Genomic DNA, 19,141 nt, shown 5'->3' with positions numbered 1-19,141 from the left:
AAAGATATCTTCAAATCAATTCTACTTGCTAATTCAACGTGTTCTTCATGAACAAGGTCTACTTTTATTGGCATAACTCTTTCAAAGTTCTGCGCAAATCATTTTTCACTAACTTTTCAAAAGTAAGTGGTGCTCACTCAAGCGGAAACATTTTTCGACAGTTATATCGTCAATTGCTTAAATGGACCTGTACCAATGTTTAAATGTGGGAAATTGATCAGGATATCATAAATGTATAATTTTACTTTTTTTTTTCTAAGTGTAAACTTTTTTTTGATACGCACAGTATATAGTCAATATTCAAAATTTATGAACAATAAGGGAAAAAAATGATACATACATGTACATAATAATCGCTATTAGCTTCTCATGCATATGAATAAATTGTTTGTATTTAAATAATAAAATACATTGAATTAAAAAAATAGTCGGGTACATGCAAGAATTGAATATAATGATTTTGTATGATTAACATAAAATTGCAAAACCTAATTTCATCGGAATGAAAAGGCAGCTTTTGGTTTGTGAAGACAACATGCAAGACAGCATGTGAAATACAATTGAAACCTAATGTAAAGAAGATGGATTCAACATACTCCTGGGTTGGTTCATACAGCTTTTTGTAAAGAAATAAAAGTTAAACTTCACAAAGTGTACACTTGAAAATGACAAGCTACATGTATGCATGATTCTCAAGCAAACAAGTGTTGCAATAATGATCATCTTATAATTGAAGCCAACTCCAATGGTAATTGTCTGGAATACAAGATTTGTCAAGATATCTTGGAAAACCGAAGAGTATTGCAACTGATATTTTATATTTCAAGTAATCATAATATCAAGGGTAGTTACATGTATGCTTACTTGCTTAGTATCTCATTAATGAGTGTACAATTGTCACTTTAAAATGTGTGATTTGTAGTAAAAAGTCAACAAAATGTTTAACTAGATGAGAATAGCACCAAATGACTTGAAATCATCAAATCTTATATTGCATCCTGTTGACTGCATTGCTGTGGTGCTTATCATCAGAATGTATTTATTTATTTATCTATTTCACTTTTCTTTTACCAGTATAGTTCCTTCAGGTACGTAAACTGATTTACACGAGGGCCCTGGGAATAATAAAAGATCACAATGTCACAAGAATCATGGAAGTGAACTTTGCGGAAGGTCCTGACATTTTACATCAACCACCTATAAGTACTCTCCACCTTCATTCATACATCAATGTTTATCCCCCATTCCCTTGTGTTATGACGGTTGCTCTTTTGTATAATTTCATCATAGTCTGAAATGGGTAAGGGGTGGAGGGAACATCTTCCTAAGAAAGATATATGAAGCATAGGTGGTGTCAGAATTCGAGGGGAAAGGAGGGGGGGGGGGTAAGATGAACTGAAGATGACATACGAGTATTTGTACATTTAATTGAATAACAGGTAATATAGAGTGACAAAATCCACGGTTCTGTGACAAAAACGTTAGCGATTAATGGTACGCTTGATTTTCATGATTGATTGTACATTGAAGTCAATGCAATGAGCAATCATAAAAAATTCAATTTCAATGATTGCAAAGCTTTGTGTTACAGGCCCAAGATTTATAGTTTTTGAGACTCAAGTTTCTTTTCCATCTTTTCTTCTTCTTTTTATATCTTTCACCAGCTGAAAATCATGGGGGGAGGGGTGGTAGCAGTCCCCTCTGCCCTGTTATGAAGTCTATTATTCTTATAGTTTATGTAGCGTATGAATATCAGTAAGAACAGACAAAAATTCTTGAATGATTCACAAAAACAAGACAATTTTAATGTATGTAGGTGGGAATTGAAGAGAAGTACAGGTTTCTGTGGAGAAAGGGAAACTGAAAATATATACACATAAAAAAAACTCATAAAGATTGCAATCTAAAACAACCACCAAAGTCATTTCACTAATGAGCAAGTGAGTTGTTCTAATAATAGCTCCTCCAAACAAATTAGCACAAATGAATGAGACCATGTCTAATATCTGAAGAGCTTGACAGAATTTATGTTTAAATGTAAAGCCATACAAAAAAAAAATCAAAATTTGTTATGTTTTGAAGCTGTATCCATGAAGTAAAATGCTCTGTGCTTTGGTGCACATCAAAATGAATGAGTTTCTAATCCATGCACAAATGAGATTGCATATTTTGCTGCAGAAAATAAAATAAATCTATTTCGGTCAAGTCTAATGAGGTGAATAACATCTTGTTTATGAACACTTACAAATTGGTAATTATGTTTTGTAGGTTATACTTTTTTGGGTTTCTTTTTGGCCAGCCTCTCTCTTCCTTAAATGAGAGTGAAAATAGACAATTTTAAGTTGGTTCACAAACATGAAAATAGAGATTAAAGTTTGAGTAATAAATGCATTTGAATGCACCATTCTTAGTATATAAAAAAGTTACTTGTACATGCATGCCCTTGAATAATAAAAAAAAACAGTTGCGGCAATATCATTTTTAGTTTTTAGCACATCTTTTGTATGACCCCCCCCCCCCATATATCGAGACACATACATCTAGGATAGTATTGTCATAGCATGTACATGTAAGTCAATGACCTCTAGTTTAGATCAGATGACCACACTATGAAATGATTGTTAACAGATTAACTCAATCCAGCATATACAATAGTGAATAAAAAATAATAAAATACAATTTCAAAAATGAATTTCAATGAATGTTCGTACATCTCAAAAAAAGAAGCTTAATATTTATAACTTTCTCAGGTCAAAGATAGGAAAAGAGATTTAAAGGGGGGAGGGTGGTCTCCCATTTTGGTGCTCACATCTAAAATGAAACTTTGCAGGCAGGCAGGTGTTTGTTGGGGTTTTTTTCTAGGGGAAGGGGGGGGCAATTCGTCATGTGTGTATACTGTACTCTTATCACTAGACCAGGAAGTAAACATTCTTCAGAGAATCAAAATATCACTTTCTTTCATAAACATCATGAAATATATGAACTCATTTTCCCCCAAAAAAATAACATGGCTCACCTCATTTGGCAACCCTAAATACAAAATTGTGTTATGACACAAATGTATCTACAGACTGGTACAAAATCATCCAACAGCAATAAATTCTGTTGAAGTACTTTGATATTGCAGTAGGTAACAAAGACAGCCACTCCTAGAATTCAGAGTCTGCCAAAAAAACTTGCTGAAGACCTTGCCATCAATATTCTGCATCATAATCTCTCCATCTCTAATACCAAACAAGGTTCAAGTCCTTTCCTTATCCAGGGCTGCTTTATCTCTCTATCTGATATGCAATCCTCGGTATGAATGTTGATCAAGAAATGTCTCTATCATTTGGCACTGGCATCAAACATTAAGTAGCTTTAGTGGTCTTGCTTTTGCTTTTGGCCGATCTTTTATCTCTTTTCTTCAGTCCATCCATGTTGAGTTTCATCACATTTGCGTAAGCCTGCAAGTAAATAACAAGAATACGGAAAGTAGAAAATGGCTAAACACACGTTGACAAGTTTGTAAACGGTAAAGTCCTCTTTTCTACGATACAAAAACCAGAAAAGATTGAAGGAATTTGAAAAGAATGCGGAATTCACTGCAAAAACACAATTTTTTCATGCCAAAATATTTGAATTACTAAAATATACTAAGTGACAACTATCAATATCTGTCAATCAGACAATTTCACAGTGTTTAGCAATAGCATGTGATTGCTAATTCAGCTTTATCTGCAATGGCCCATATTCTGAAGTCAGGTTTAAATTAGACCATGGTCTAAGTCTGTGCTAAAATTATGGGGAGCCAAAAAATTTAACATTCTGTTTATATTTGACATTTTTTACTATTTTGTTTCCGTTTGTTTTCATAATGATGAAAAATACTTCAAAATACATATACTTCAGTTATCATTAGGTTTCTAATGAGTTAATTGGATGTGTGCTGTTAGAAATTTGTACCCCAATTGGCTCTCCATAGTTAAATCACAACTTTACACCAGGGTTTAATTTAAACCCGAGTTCAGAATATGGCCCAATGTGTTTTAATAATGGAAACTTCATTCTATCTAGGATATTCACAGCTTAAAATAAATCATATTTAGTGTGAATATAACTGAAAAACAAAATATGGGGATTTCTGATGCTAAGAACACAGAAGAAAACAGAATTTATATTGTTATTATTTTTTTTAAACAGAAAATGGAGACTGTTTTCTGGTGCAGAGAAGAAGATAATGTGTAAGCTGAATTAACCATAATACCATTGTGGGCGTTGTATCATCAATTCCTTTTAGTTTTAAACCAGCTTGCAATGTATTGAGACCTGGGGGACATTTCATGAAAGGATGATAAAACATCTAACAAATCCTGTCATGATACCCTACCGAGATTCCATCACTCATATGATTCATCCCACATGATTCCAAAGCATGTATGTAAGATGATAAAACCAGTGTTATCAGTGTTTTTATATTTACCGACTACATGGAATAATCTCCCCATTGATGGTTAAGTCCCTCCTTAAAACCCATCTCTTTTAAAAAGTTTTACCATCCTATCTTTCGCTAACATTGTGTCTTGTATGAAACTATACTAACATACTAAACTATACCCCTCAGTTGATTTGCATTCTTAATCATATTGTGTTTAGATATTTTAAGTCGGATTATTTGAATTTACTCACCCGTTATATCTAATTTGTATATTCGCCGATTACAATTGTAACTTCTTTTACTGAGATACCTTGTACTTATATTCTTCTTTCTTTTCTTTTCTTCTTTCTTTGTGCTTTGAAACATCCGTATAAAGCGCTTTATAAATTTTATATATTATTATTATGTGTATAATATTTCACTGTCTCTACATAAACCTAACCCTGTACAGGAAAAATAGCAAACTTCAATATCATGCCTACATGATCCAAAAAGTAAAATTTTGACTATTGTACATTTATATGTACCTCTATCACACATCCCTCAACCACACGTGAAGGAAAACTGAAACAAAGATCGAAAACATAAAAATAACAAAATGAAATAATGGGCAAGCAAGTAACCAAAGATTTTTCAACACATTGAATAACTTAAACTTTATTAAAGATTTTAACTCTTCAAAGTGGACCTTGTTTTATATGCAAGTCAAACAATCCCACACAAAGTTGATACATGTAATATCCCTCAAAGTTATTAAAGTCAATTTTATTTATACATGCACATTTATTACACTGCTTACACCTTGGATAATTTCTGTTCTCCTAATCAATCCACATAATGCAGTCGACAACATTTATAAAACAACATTAGCGAATCCCACGGGCAGTCATCAAACCAAGTAATTGCTTTGTGGTGAAGTGAATCCAAGCAATACTCTGCTCTAAATATCAGTGTTTAAATTTAACCTACATAAATAATCGGACATCTATTTCTGTCCCTAAGTCTAGCAAACAGCGTCATCACCATTACCTGTCGCAACATCTATTAAAGTAAACAGGTGAGCTTTGAATCTTAATCTCTCAATCAACTCATCACAGGTTTTAAAAGTTCAGGGGCACCCCCAAGCACCTTCATTTTACTATCCAATCCCTTCGGGGCACCCAATCCCTTATCTTCTTCTAATTCACTCTGACCATCTTCAATTAATTTTTAGCCTGGGGCCAAGATAAAGCTGCATGTTTCCCTGCTGCCTAACGATGCATCAAACTGTCATTACCAAGTTGATTAGCCCCTTGATGCAAGTCAACACACTGGCGACTAACATACGTGGCGGCCCAATGAGTGGGAAACAACATGGTCGAGTGTTTGCTTTGATTCAGCAGTGACGGCAATTCGGTAATGAGAAGATTGATCACATTTTTCTGCTTTCTTGGATCAACATGATTATCCCTCACATTTTCTTTTACTTGTGAGTGAACATGGTCATAAATGATAGATAGATGGCGCTTTTCCATTTTTTTTTACATCAAGTGAGGAGCTCTTGTTCAGTATACATATTTCAACTGCAATCTGTATGAATTGTGCAAGTTGCAAATCAAAGCAGTGGTCCAGAAGGTTACTTCACCAATTCTCAAGCTTTAAACTTACCTAGCCCCCTTCTTCATTTTTGGAAATAAATCTGTTATGCGCATCCAAAGTTATGCAAAATTTCATATGTGCAAGTCAGACCCAAATTTGCTCAAAACCATGATTTCATGTACAAAATCCAATACAAATCTTGCATGTAGCCAGAATACATAAATGTAGTTATTTTACCTATACTGATTAAGAGCAACTGATTTCATATCAATTATGACTGAAATAGTGCCGCCAATGATTTCCTTAAAAAACAATAAAAAACAAAGTAAAAAAGAAATTTTAAAAACAATAAAAAATATATAAATTTGATAAGACCATTTCTTTTAATACGAGTTGATAAGGAATCCTAAAAAGAGTGTCCAGACCAAACTTTTGTAGTTTTGAAGCTATATTTCAAGATTAACAGCAAAACTATTATTCTATGCATTAATTAGCAATATCAATTAATTAAAAACAAATATGAGTAAATTTGGTAAAATTACATGAACCTATCCAATCTAGGAGATTACATGCGTACTTCACAGGTGATGTGCATGCCAATTCTTGTTGTGAACATCCAAGGTGTCTTTTTTGTTACCTAATTACGGAGTAATGAGAGTATGCTCAATAGAATCAATACGCGTGGGCGCGTCGTGGTCTAGTGGTTCTGACTCTCGCCTTTCAAACAGAGAGTCATGGGTTCGAATCATAGCCATGGCATGTTTTCCTTCAGCAAGAAATTCATCCACATTGTGCTGCACTCGACCCAGGTGAGGTAAATGGGTACCGGCAGGAAGTAATTCCTCAAAAAAGCTGTGCGCACCAGAATCGGTAGACTAGCTTAGCCAGGGTAATATAGGAGCGCCTAGAACACCTAGCAAAGGAAGATACGTGCGCTATACAAATCCTATATTATTATTACTTATTATTTATATTTTTAATTTGATATCAACATCAAACATGCACAATTCATCTTCATACAAAACAGTTCATTCGTGCAGAAATTTATCCAAGAAAAATGTACAACATACAAAAATACATGTTTTGATGAATGACAAATAGCCTTAACCTCATATTTTAATAGGTTATTTCAGACCAGGTTTTTTTTTAAAGTTTTTAGTGTATGAAATCATTTTTTTTACTTGAACTCACTATTATTACCTAGTAGAATGATAATTTTTAATTGTTTATTTTAACTTATCTGACAAATATCTACAAAAAACATCATCTGCATTCCATTGTTTATTCTTAATGTACATGTACTTTATATTTTTAATTAACTTTTTCTGGGAACCTTTTTGCAATCATAAACATCTAGAATGAATACATATAAACATGCAAGAGTAAAATAATCTTACATTCAATATTCATACAATTTGCAATAATTTTGTGAAAAAAAATCATGTTCTTGAGCAATTTATGGGTTTACAAGCATGTATTAAAAGCTGCACAGCACTGTATCAGTGTGACAGATTTCGGCAGAAATGGTGTCAATAGACGTGAAAGAATAAATGTAAAATGTCAAGAAGTAACGCAGTCATAAAATTTCATGCAACACTTGCAAAATTCATCAAGGGCATTGTTGATTTGACCTACCCCTTAATGTCCTCCAGTTTATATAATAGGGATTTATTCAATAAAAGTATCTACTTATACTTGTCAATCAGTTTGTATATATATATATATATCGGTCCAAATTTTAGATTTTACAATAAATACACACTGAAATAGAAAATATGCATTTATATAGCACTATCAAGCATAGGCGGCGGAGCGGGGGGGACTTTTCCCCCCTAAATTTGAGGAGGGGGACGGTCCCCCCCTAAATTTGTTGATGATGACCTTTTTTTTTTCTTTTTTTTTTGCTTGTCAATTCATTTTCCTACGTCCCTAAAATTTTTTGGTTGAGAACTTTTTGTTTTTTTTTTTGCTTGTCAAAAAATTTTTGGTTGTCCCCTCCTAAAATTTTTTGCTTCCGCCGCCAATGCTATCAAGGCACACTAGTATTACTACCAAGGCTTTTGCTGGGGCAAAACAAAGACTGAAAAGAAGTTCCTAGCTTTATTTCACATTGTTGTTACGACTGTGAAATAGTCATTTTTGAAAAACCTATAATTAGAATGGGCTACTCACCATCTGGAATTTGGTTACATCTTTTGAACTAATCTGTGAAGTAAATTAAAACAAGAAGTGTGGTTAGAAAAGGTGAAGTCATCAAACATTGTGCAAGTCACAGAGGTGGTTATTACATTGGTCTTTAAACATAATTAATAAAGATGCTTTTGTTGCTGAAAATGATAAATACTGACTGGTTCTTCATCCATGTTTGGCATTTCTCATTCACAAGAACCAATTTTTTGACATTGAATCCCTCCACCACAAAAGAAATGTACATGCTTGCTCTCTTTCTCAAATTGTGTAGAACAGTAAAAGTTACTACACAACTACACTGTACCTTGCCAAAGAGGGAGCCCTTCTACTTGAGAGAAATCACAAGATTTAATACTTTCCTCTAGACATGAACAAGTTCAGATATATGAAATCTGCAATAGCCCTATGAAAAATTATAATTTGTAATGTAAAATACCATTAAAACAGAAGTGTGCCCCACCTCCTTTGAAAGTGAAGACCCTTTTTTTTTGGCTTGTCAAATTTTTCCTCAGAAAAATGTGCCCCCCCCTTTTGAAAAATCCTGGATCCGCCCCTGCTTCAGGATGTTAGAGAGGAAATTCTACTTGAAACTTGTGTTGCAAAACAAATGAAGGCTTTGAAAGCCCGGTTTCCTGGAATTAAAATTGAACACTTTTTAATTAAGCATGGTGACACATGCTATTATTCCTACGAGCAGGTATGTCATGAAGCTGTTTGTACATGTAACAAATTTCTAAAGCCACAACTGGTGACCATTTCTTGTGCTATATGATATATCCCAACATGGTGCCAACCATGTCTATGGAACTGATAGAACACCTAATATGTTCCAGTTGCCTGTAAAGTTGAGCGTAACTTTACTAACAGCCTTATAATACCATCCCTGTACTTCCTGAATTTTAAACCCAATTCAATTTCTCAACTAAACTCTGCAATCTTGAAAGCTTAATCCTTTAAGATGAAACAAACCTTAATTGAAATGTAGTGCTCAACTTACCACTGTAGATAATTTCTTTTTGCCATTGGTTGCTCTGAACAAGCATTTATGTTCTGATTGGTCCGACACTGATACTCTTTCTCCTTTGGCTGCCTTTGGCTTGGGTTTAGTTTGACCATAATCTGTATTATTGAAAAACAAAGTATGGTAGTGGATCATATTACTAAACACTTTTTATGAACTCAATCGTATTAAAGATAAATTCCAGTTTTGGTAACGATCTCAAAATGACTTTTTACAGAATCTAATATAATGACCACCCAAGTGTCTGTTTGTATGAATAAAAAATATGTGCCAAAGGATTCTGGGAGAAATTGTGTAATTGCTGGGATATAAGCAAAATAAGCACGGATTCGGTCACTTCCGTCGGGTCTTTATTCCAGCAATAATAATACACTGTCCCACGTGTGCCTATCTGTGTTGGTGATCTTCAGTGCGAACGTTTTTCAGCGCAGATTTCAAGATTTCACAAAGTTCAGTTTATGTAACTGTACCAGATCTAGATCCTCGATGATATTCTGATAATTAAGCCTGGTTTTACAGAATTTCTCATGAAATCAGTGTTTACTGCAACTACTGGAATTTGTCTTTAAACACATTATTCTCATGAAATTCACCATAAATACACAATTACCTACAAACTATAACTTTTAGTCACTTAAAAAGGTATCTTATTACCGAATGTGTGTTTTCTATGGGAAAAGTTGAGAAAACAACAAAAACACTGATAAGCTATTTAGACCATATTTTACATGTATTTTTAGAATATTAAGAATTTTTTGTTTTTTTTTCAATTATGTGTTTTATTGGTATTCAAAATCACATATAATCACAATTTTTACAGGTAATTGAAAATTATTTAAAACAGTTCAAAAGTAGTAGAGTAACATGTATCGTCCAATGTTTTATTTTGATTTATGTCACCCTTTTTATTTTTTCATTTATTTTCTATTTTATCTCTGTTTTGTGAGAATATTAAGACTTTGATAATGGTTTTGACTATTTTCATCATCTTTCTATTCAAGTTCCCTTTAGAACTGGAAAGATGTTGCAGATTTGGGGGGTATAAAATTGTTTTCTGACATGTAAGACATGCACGTTCGGTAATACAAAGCCGGTCGTTAATACAATCACTCACTATACCGTAATTTCTTCATCTACAAGACTACATGTACATGAACAATTTATATCTTTAAAATTGTTCAAAAACATTCAATCATCAATCCTATGCATTTATGCAAGCTATAAATTCAGGGAACTGAATATTACGCATACAGATACCAAGCATGACCGTGAATGACATGAATAAATGTTAAGAAGTATATTTGTAAAAATTATCAAAAGTACTCTTCATATAATCTATATGAACTGTATCAATTACTGGGTTATCTGAAAAAGAGAGAAAAAATGTCAGAATATGATGATTATAATGAAGAAAAACAAAGTAAAAATGTATTTGCATTAATACTAATATTTCCCATTAAAATATAAGAAACTCACATTGCTTCATTGTTATGTAGACCGATCCAGATGTCCTACACTTCTGAAAGAGTTTGGTTAATTCTGCTAAGAACTGTGGGTAAAAAAAAATATAACATTCAGTGAAAAGATTGTAAAATACTTGAAATTTCAAAACAGTTTCATACATCACATGATTTACTTTAACCTTTAACAACATTACAAGTTTTATGTTGTAACAGAATGATATTGCAATTACATAAACATCTACCTTATTTGAATCAGAGATACTGGTTTGCCGAGCAAACCTTTTTTCTTTAGATTTTTCCTTTTAGATTTGAATTTTTAAATCGACCGCATGAGGTCAGCGCACTTGCCGAAAGCTAGAAAACGTGAATGTTTTTCTTCGACGATATGTCAGAATAACCAATAATTACCCCAAACTGAAGCAGTTAGAATGCCAAACAAGAAGTAAGTTTACATAATTAATACTCATTGTATCTGTATATGTCTTAGAAAGAATGATATTTTGTTTAGTTAATGTAAAAAAAGGGAAATTATTTTTGCTTCATTGCATAGAAAGTCAAGGTCAATTTAGCGTAAGGGTGCTTATGTGTCAATGAAAGTAAATCAGGCAAATTATGCTAATGAGTATAGTAGCGTAAAGACGTAGAGGGCGTAAGAGATGTAAACAAACCGTATTTGGTGAATGGATGTTAGTTTATTACAGATTTTGAGAATGAAGTTTAGATAAAGAAGTCTTATGACCTATCAGGAGAAATTGACGTTTAGCTTAAACATTTTGCATTAATTCATAAACCATGATGGTGGTGATGTAGCTGGCAGTTTATTTAATGTGTGCAAAGCATGAGGGTGATTTTAGTTGTAGCTTATCAGCTCTCATAGGGTTTGATAAAGACAAAACCATTTAGGACTATTGAGAATGGATTAGATAAGACTTTGAGAGCAAATGATATAAGGCGATACTTTACATAAAATAAGCCCTATTTTACTGCACACAGACTCATGAATAATTATATAGTCATCAGAGGTACTGAATTCTTTTGAAGAATGTTCACATTTAATATTTAGATGAAAGGAACTATTTCTTTTAAGAGAGTTTCGGTACACAAATAATTAGTCAATGAAGACTTGATTTTAGTTTGAACAAATTTATTTCTAAATGACAACATAGCAAGGAGTTATAATAAGTGTATTTTGCAGCATACTTATGTTTTTTCATTTCTTTTCTGATTATGCAGATTGAATAAAATCTACCTATACAATTATCGGTACTTCTAACTTCCGAGCTTGAAAGTTTCCTTTCTCCGGTGATCCAGATACAATACAGATACAGATGTAACAATACCTAAGACATTCATTTCTTTGTAGCAAAATCAATTCTAAACCCTCAAACTTGAATATCCTCACAGTGGGTAGAACATATTTCATGTCATATTTCATTTATTTTGTTATCTTTTTCAATTACATGTTGTCAATAAATTCCATTAACGAGTGATGGATGAATTTCAAACAGATCAAGGTCTGGAGCTCACTGGGGTACCCTACACATTAATACTGCATTGTCCTAACATGATGGCACTGGCTTGCAATTGTTCTTTGTACTGTACAAAGGCCAGGTGAGCCAGACTACACAAATGCAACCATTTCCCTTTGTGGCTGCACCCCTTAAAATTTGAAATATAATTCATGATTTTAACCAATATGGTCTGGTGGTATTGGATTTAAACCCTCTTAAGTAATATGAAGTGGGACTTTTTATGTCTGTTCTAAAAGACTTTCGTTTTAAAATTGAATTGTAATATTCATGAATATCCTACTAGAAATGCCGCAAACTTTCAATTTTATAAAATAAGAACTTGCCTATCACATAAATCCATCTTCTTTCATACATGTTTTGGGGGGTCGCGCAAGGTATCCACTCGTCAATGCAAGTGGCCCCCCCCCCCCCCGGGCAGTTATGCATGCAAGTCCCCTGCCAGTGCAGGTCAATTTAACATGTAGTTATGGAGAGGGATTTGAAGTCATTTTCATCCGATATTTTGAACCGTCCGATATTTGGGGAGTTTACTCTTCAGACTTAGTTAATTTTCATTTACAATAACAAGTCAAAACATCAATTTCTGATTGAAATCATAGATAAACACCAGTTTTGGTAATGAACTCACAGGCCTTGAAATAGGATTTTTTGGGGGGCAAGGCAACTTTTTTGAGGGGCACTTTTTCACTGAGGCCAGACAGCAGAGGGCACCAAGGCCACTTTTTAAGGGGCATGTAATAAATTATTTGTAGGTGTTACAGTTTCGCGGCGTGGGGGGGGCTTTCCATAGTCGATGTTATACATCAGATTCATTACCAAACCACATTATTTACTTAAGAAAAAATGAACTTTAATAGTCTGACAACACTCACTGTATAAGGTTTTAAAAGAAAGTTTCATTACTGACTAACAGCTTTATGAAACACTCCCATTCAAAGTACTGTACTTACGCACCGCGCACGCTCGCCAGGACAGTACAGCGCGCGCGACATTTGTGTAGTACACATACGGAGCTCGCGCTCATCCATTCTTATGCTGCAGCTTACATAGCATATGTAAAGCGCGCTAGCGGCCGGCCGGCCGGCCAGCTGTGTATAGCTAGCTCATCGTTCGGCGCGGCTTCGGACTAGACTGCATACATGCACTGGACGTCGCTGGTAAAGCTAAGGTATTGAATACTTTTTGAGATCGGAGAAAAGTTTTCCTCGCTCAGAAAAAAAGGTGCAGACTTTCAAAAGGGCACATTATATATATCAGAAAAAGGGCACATTTATAAAAAAAAAGGGCACCACGGCCACATCAAAAAGGGCACATTTTTAGTGGCCGCAACTTTTAGCAAGAAGAAGAAGGGCATGACAGCCAGTAATAGGGGCATCCATGGCCGTCGATTATTTCGAGGCCTGAACTAAAAAATGAGTTCAAACAGAATCCAATAAAATAACCACCAAGTGTTTGCATGAATAATAAATATGTGCCAAGTGGATCTGGAAGAAAATGCGTAATTGCTGAGAAATGAGAAACATGAGCATGGAATAAGCATGTAGACAACATCTGCAGTAAAGCCAACACTACCCTTGCCTTCTTGAGGATCAACTCAAGACAATGGCTTACATTTCCCTCGTGAGACCCCTTGTGGAATGTGCAGCACCAATCTGGGATCCATACACCGAGAGAAACATCTATAAGCTTGAGATGATCCAGAGAAGAGCTGCAAGATTTGCCCTCAACAGACATCACAATACATCCAGTGTACAAACGAAATGTTGAGGGAGCTGACTTGGCACTCACTATAGCAAAGGTGAGAAGTCTGGTTCATTTCTTCAAAATACACCACAACATTGTTGATATCAACACTACATCTTACATCACGCCTGTCCGGGGAGCAACAAGGCTATCAGCTGCCTCTCTCTAGAACTGAACAGCATAGACAGTCTTTCTCTTTGTGCACTGTGAAGACATGGAATACCCTACCACCTGTCGTTATTTCCGCCCCATCAGTCGAGTACTTCTGGCAAAGACTGATGGTGATACAGGCAGCCTAAAATGCCAGCCATTGTGTTTACTTGCACCTGTGATTTTATTTTTGTTCATCTGCACCATCCAGCACATGCACCAGACACACAAATCGCCTGTATCATGAAGGACACAGGTCTACCCTGAAGAAGGAATTCCATCAAATGTTGGGTATTTTTCCGACCAATATTAATACACTGTCCAACATGTGCTTTCCTATGTTAGTGATTATCACCAGTCCAGAATTATCGGTTTTCAGCTAAAACTTCAAGATTTCACAAAGATAAGACATGTTTATTTCAATGTACCAGATCTATAACATCGTGGCAATTAACCTTCTGTATCTGCATCATTCAGACAGCAAAATACTAGGATTGGCACATCTCACTAGCTACCTCAAGTGATGTTCATACAGGCTCAAATCCACTTTACTACCGCTACACTATGCTCCAGCTACCCGAACATCAAGGTACAAAACTCGCTCGGATACTCTGAGTGGCAAAGGTGGGAAAAAATGCATATTTATTGTAACAATTATATGTCAAGACAGCATCTTTATACCGCATCTACTGGAAAAATACAGTTGTGTCTGCAGTCAAGTTTCCAGGTCTATCTTGTACTGTATCAAAAAAGAATAAAAGCTTACATCAAAAAAGCTTGCATCAAAAAAGAATAAAAGCTTACCATAAACTGGGGTGACTTTGGACACAACAGAGAGGGGTGTTGTTTTGTTAATTAGTAAAGTTGGTGATAGTAACATTTATATAGCACTTCATATGTTGGTTTCTAAGCGCTATATAAATGTAACTTTCACCCCAATTAATATATTAAACGAAACAACAGCCCTCTCTGTAGTGTTGTGTCCAAAGTCATCCAAAAAGTCACCCAAGTTTATGGTAATTTCTTACTTCACACCCTAATTTCCCTCTATTTCCATCCTCCGGTTAGCCTCAAAATTGGGAATTTAGAGCCAACATCGAGTTCCTCACATATATAAATAATTCGCTGCCGATTTCAAAACATTGCATGAGCGAGGGTCCGAGCTAAGACCCTTGCTGATGCGATGTTTTGAAATCGGCAGCAAATTATTTATGTGTCTCTAAATCAACAATTTTGAGGCTAACCACAGGATGGATAAGGAGTGAAATTAGGGTGTAAAGTAAGAAAATATGCTTTTATTCTTTTTTGATGTCGTTTATTCTACGTATGATGATTTTTACAATATCATTTTTTTTCCCACCTTTGCCACTCAGCTCAGAGTATCCGAGCGAGTTTTGTACCTCGATGTTCAGGCAGGTGGAGCGTAGTGGAGTGGAACCTGCACGAACATCGCTTGTGCAAGCTAACTTGATTTTGCCTGCACTGAGTGAGGTGCAACTGCAAGCCAACTAACCCAGGGAGCGCCTTCTACTCCAGTCTCGATCGGCCATTTTGTTATGATTCACAACAAAAACGGCCGATCGAGACTGGGGAGGAGAGAACTTTTCATTTTTTTGAGGTTTCTCAATGTCAGGATTCTACCACTCGTTAGACCTTCATCCATATGTGCATAATTTCTGTTTTCACAATTTATCTTGGTAGATATTTTGACCATAATCTACCCTTGTCCCGTATGGGTAAATACACGGTGAGCTCCTGGGCTACAACTGTACAAGCCAACTTGATTTTAAAGACTTTCTCACAAGTCACAAAATACATGTAATTGTTTGCTGCAACTCTAGCAGTAGAGACGCACGGCCAATATTGCACAGTAAACAATTGTGTACAACGGATAGCGGAGCGTAAACGTAGCGGTTGTGTACATTTTTGCTTATTACATCACGTCATCCAGCCACTGCCGAGAACCAATTTATGAATGAAAATATAGTAAGCATGCGCAGTGCAAGCCTTTTGTTTCCCCACACAGAATTCCACCAAAACAAGTGTGCAATTCCCTATCACTTCGTACCAAAATCGACCTAGAATTTCAATTTTCCTATATTTTATATGAATTATGAAAGGTATTCTCGGAGGATCTATTTTCTCACCGATACCGCACAGGTAAGCGAATTTCGAATACTTCTTGCTTTTCCATCAAAATTTTACGAATTAGCGTCTATATGTCATTGTGTTCCTTGGAATTTGTAGAGTCTATCGCAACGTGCACAAAGTCAATTGGCTTCCGGGTTTCGGAGCGTCACGTGAATATGCATGAAATTGCAGTTTCGATAATTTTCGATCGATACCGGAGCAATCGGATCATGAACCAAGACCATTTACCACGTACACAACATTACCGGATATCGTTATCGCTATCGATACTTCCGCACGCAGTCCAAAGGAATTATTTTTGGGACCACGTGGTCATGACGTGATCTGCGCGATTGACCAATCAGCGGTCTTCGAATCGCTGTGCGGAGACGATCTATCCGTTGTACACAGTCTATGGACAATTGTTCGTTGTGTATTGGAGACTGTCTCCAATGTGGGAAATTATCTCCAATATCAGAGACTTTTGTAAAGAATTTGGGTATCCAATTTCAGAGACAGTCTCCAGTTTTGGAGACTAATTTCCTTTGTTTACATTTGCGGCAAAAAGATTACCTTGGCGGCAAAGAAAAATGTGATAAGCAGATTCCTCATGACAAATTACCCCTTTTCACCTTCTACTTTACTTTTGTTTTGATAAGGATTTTTGTTGTCAATCACACACAAAACATATGGGCTTCTGACCTCAGTGAGACAAAAATTTTGGGTGGAAAAAATCATGCTTTTGTTGATGTTGTTTCTTTTGTCCTTTTGCAAAGCAAGCCTCCAATGATAGGCCAATGGCAATGTGGGAGATTGTCTCCCCAATTGGAGAGTCTCCCATATTGGCCATGCGCCTCTACTGTCTAGCTCTAGTACTGTCTTTAGACATTGCAATTCCAGACTCCCCCCCCCCCATTATTCATTAATTGGCTCTGCCTTTGCTTTGTCAATCTTTTTACATGTATTGTAGATTGTAGTCTCGCAGTACAACAGCCATGACAGCGGTGGCCTAAAAAGCTACCGGTACTCACATACCCACCCGAACCTGCGGGTAGACCGCTCTCTCGTTTCCGCGCTCCGCTCACGAAACGCGACATATGTTGCAAACAAAGAATATGTTGATAAACCTTCCATATCAACGGCTCTTTTCGAGGTGAAGCGATTTCCTAATACTTACCTGATCATTATCAAGGAGTACCATGGCGACTTTTCAGTATTTTTCCTTGGGAACTTGGTTTAAAAATGAAAGAAATTTGCGTCTGTCATGCGTTCTTCGTAAACGTATACGTGTGGTCTTGTACACGTATGGTGTTCATGAAGGAAAAATATATTTCCTTCCAGTTGGGCGTTGTGGCGTGCGCCTGTCATCCAAGCTGTGGGGAAGTTACAAATTGATGCAGAGGTTCGAGGTTCGAGCCCTGGGGGGCGTTTCATGAAAGGACTTGTCGGACGTTTTATCCGACAAGTCCCATTTTATCCGACAGTTACCATAGGAACAGTGCCTCTCAGCCAATCAAAATCATGGAAAGATGTCAGATCTGACATGTCGGATGAAAATATTGATGAAACGCTCCCCAGGTCACGTCTTTCGGATGGTGACGTTAAAGGTCGGTCCCAGACGTAAATAATCATATCTGATTGATACACGTCTGACAAAACTAAAATACACACACACTTCCAGTCACACCCCCCGCCCCCCCCCCCCCTTTTCCTTTTGAGGTGCTCCCTCGCTCCGGGCCTCCGTAGCCAGAATTTGTATGAATTTAATTTCATTTGAATTTGTACGAAGTGTACAAAGTCTGATTAAAATCAAAATTTTGATTTAATTTTACTGATTTGTAATCCAAACTATAAAGAGGAACTAAATCAATAACAGTTTAAGTAGTTTTGAAAATCACAAACACAATCCATTTATCAAAGGGAGCATTAAGTGTGTTGAACTTGCTTTTCTGACCCGAAAGGTAAAGTTTTCATTAAAAAAAATAATGACGAGGGTCGATACGTACATATTGTCAGTTAATAAACAATGCGAGCGCAAGTTCAAAATAAGTTGCGATAATATCTGATCGAGAACAAATTATTTTCAGCACTTTAAAAAAAATCATGAATTTGATGCATACCTCACTAAAAATGATTTATTTCAGGTCAATATGGAGCCTCTCACTTTGAGTTGGCGGCCCTAAGATATTTAGCATGATTTAGGTCACTTTGGCGACTTTCAGTTCAATATCATAATCAGCGGCGGTTCCATACATTGGCACCTTGTCTCTCTCATTTTCGACCCCAAACACCAATCGCCCTATGAATTATATGGAATACTAATGAAGAACGAATTTGGAATCCCCTCGAGTTCAACATAGCTTTAGGTCAATTTTGTGCCTTTAGTTTCGGGTCAATTATAAGCGCCCATTAATCAACATTGCGCCCCTAAACTTAACCCCCCCCCCCGATTTTAAAGACCGAATTAAGGCCCCTAACTTAGTCAATTTGGGTCCCTAGTTTTAGAACCAATGTGGCGTCCTTTGAAGGTCAAGTCCACCGGTCACCAGAAAAATGGTGATTTGCATCATTAGAGAAAAATCTAACAAACATAACGCTGCAAATTTCATCGAAATCGGATGTAAAATAAGAAAGTTATGACATTTTAAAGTTTCACTTATACTTTTCACAAAACAGTGATATGCACAACTCAGTGACATGCAAATGCTGAGAGAGTCGATGGCGTCCATCACTCATTATTTCTTTTGTTTTTTTACTGTTTGAATTATACAATATTCAATTTTTAACATTAAGGACCACTTAAGCAAGGGCGCCGGAAGCGGGGGGGCAGGGGGGGCACTTGCCCCCCCAAATAAAATTTTGGGGGGCAAAACGAGATTTTGCCCCCCCAACGTGCCCCCCTGAAAGATGAAAAATG

At 35.9% G+C, this 19,141-nt stretch overlaps 1 protein-coding gene across 2 annotated transcripts; it reads right to left on the bottom strand.

Annotated features, from left to right (window-relative positions):
• Nucleotides 1-527: 527 nt before the first annotated feature.
• On the bottom strand, nt 528-17,547 carry LOC121418161 (signal recognition particle 14 kDa protein-like). Of its 2 annotated transcripts, XM_041611882.1 has the most exons (6): nt 17,402-17,526; nt 14,550-14,705; nt 10,683-10,755; nt 9,183-9,304; nt 8,168-8,200; nt 528-3,446 (listed from the first exon to the last, which is right to left on the bottom strand). In XM_041611882.1, exons 2-6 carry the CDS (start codon nt 14,565-14,567, stop codon nt 3,351-3,353), a joined length of 342 nt encoding a protein of 113 aa, XP_041467816.1. In that variant the 5' UTR covers nt 14,568-14,705; nt 17,402-17,526; the 3' UTR covers nt 528-3,350. The 2 variants fall into 2 exon arrangements, with proteins under 2 accessions (XP_041467816.1, XP_041467815.1); XM_041611881.1 differs by lacking the exon at nt 14,550-14,705 and having other exon boundaries at nt 17,402-17,547.
• Nucleotides 17,548-19,141: the final 1,594 nt, after the last annotated feature.

The sequence above is a fragment of the Lytechinus variegatus genome, chromosome 7, assembly GCF_018143015.1.
Source record: "Lytechinus variegatus isolate NC3 chromosome 7, Lvar_3.0, whole genome shotgun sequence".
NCBI classification, from domain to species: domain Eukaryota; kingdom Metazoa; phylum Echinodermata; class Echinoidea; order Temnopleuroida; family Toxopneustidae; genus Lytechinus; species Lytechinus variegatus.
This window is presented reverse-complemented; position numbering and strand designations above follow the sequence as displayed.

What these genes read in the sequence shown, in the direction of transcription:
- LOC121418161 (XM_041611881.1), bottom strand. Translation starts at nt 17,425, where the DNA reads ATGGTACTCCTTGATAATGATCAG. An exon ending in CTACATAACAATGAAGCAAT is followed by an intron (nt 9,305 to 10,682) that starts GTGAGTTTCTTA and finishes TCAATAATACAG; the next exon opens with ATTATGGTCAAACTAAACCC. An exon ending in AAAAGAAATTATCTACAGTG is followed by an intron (nt 8,201 to 9,182) that starts GTAAGTTGAGCA and finishes TTTACTTCACAG; the next exon opens with ATTAGTTCAAAAGATGTAAC.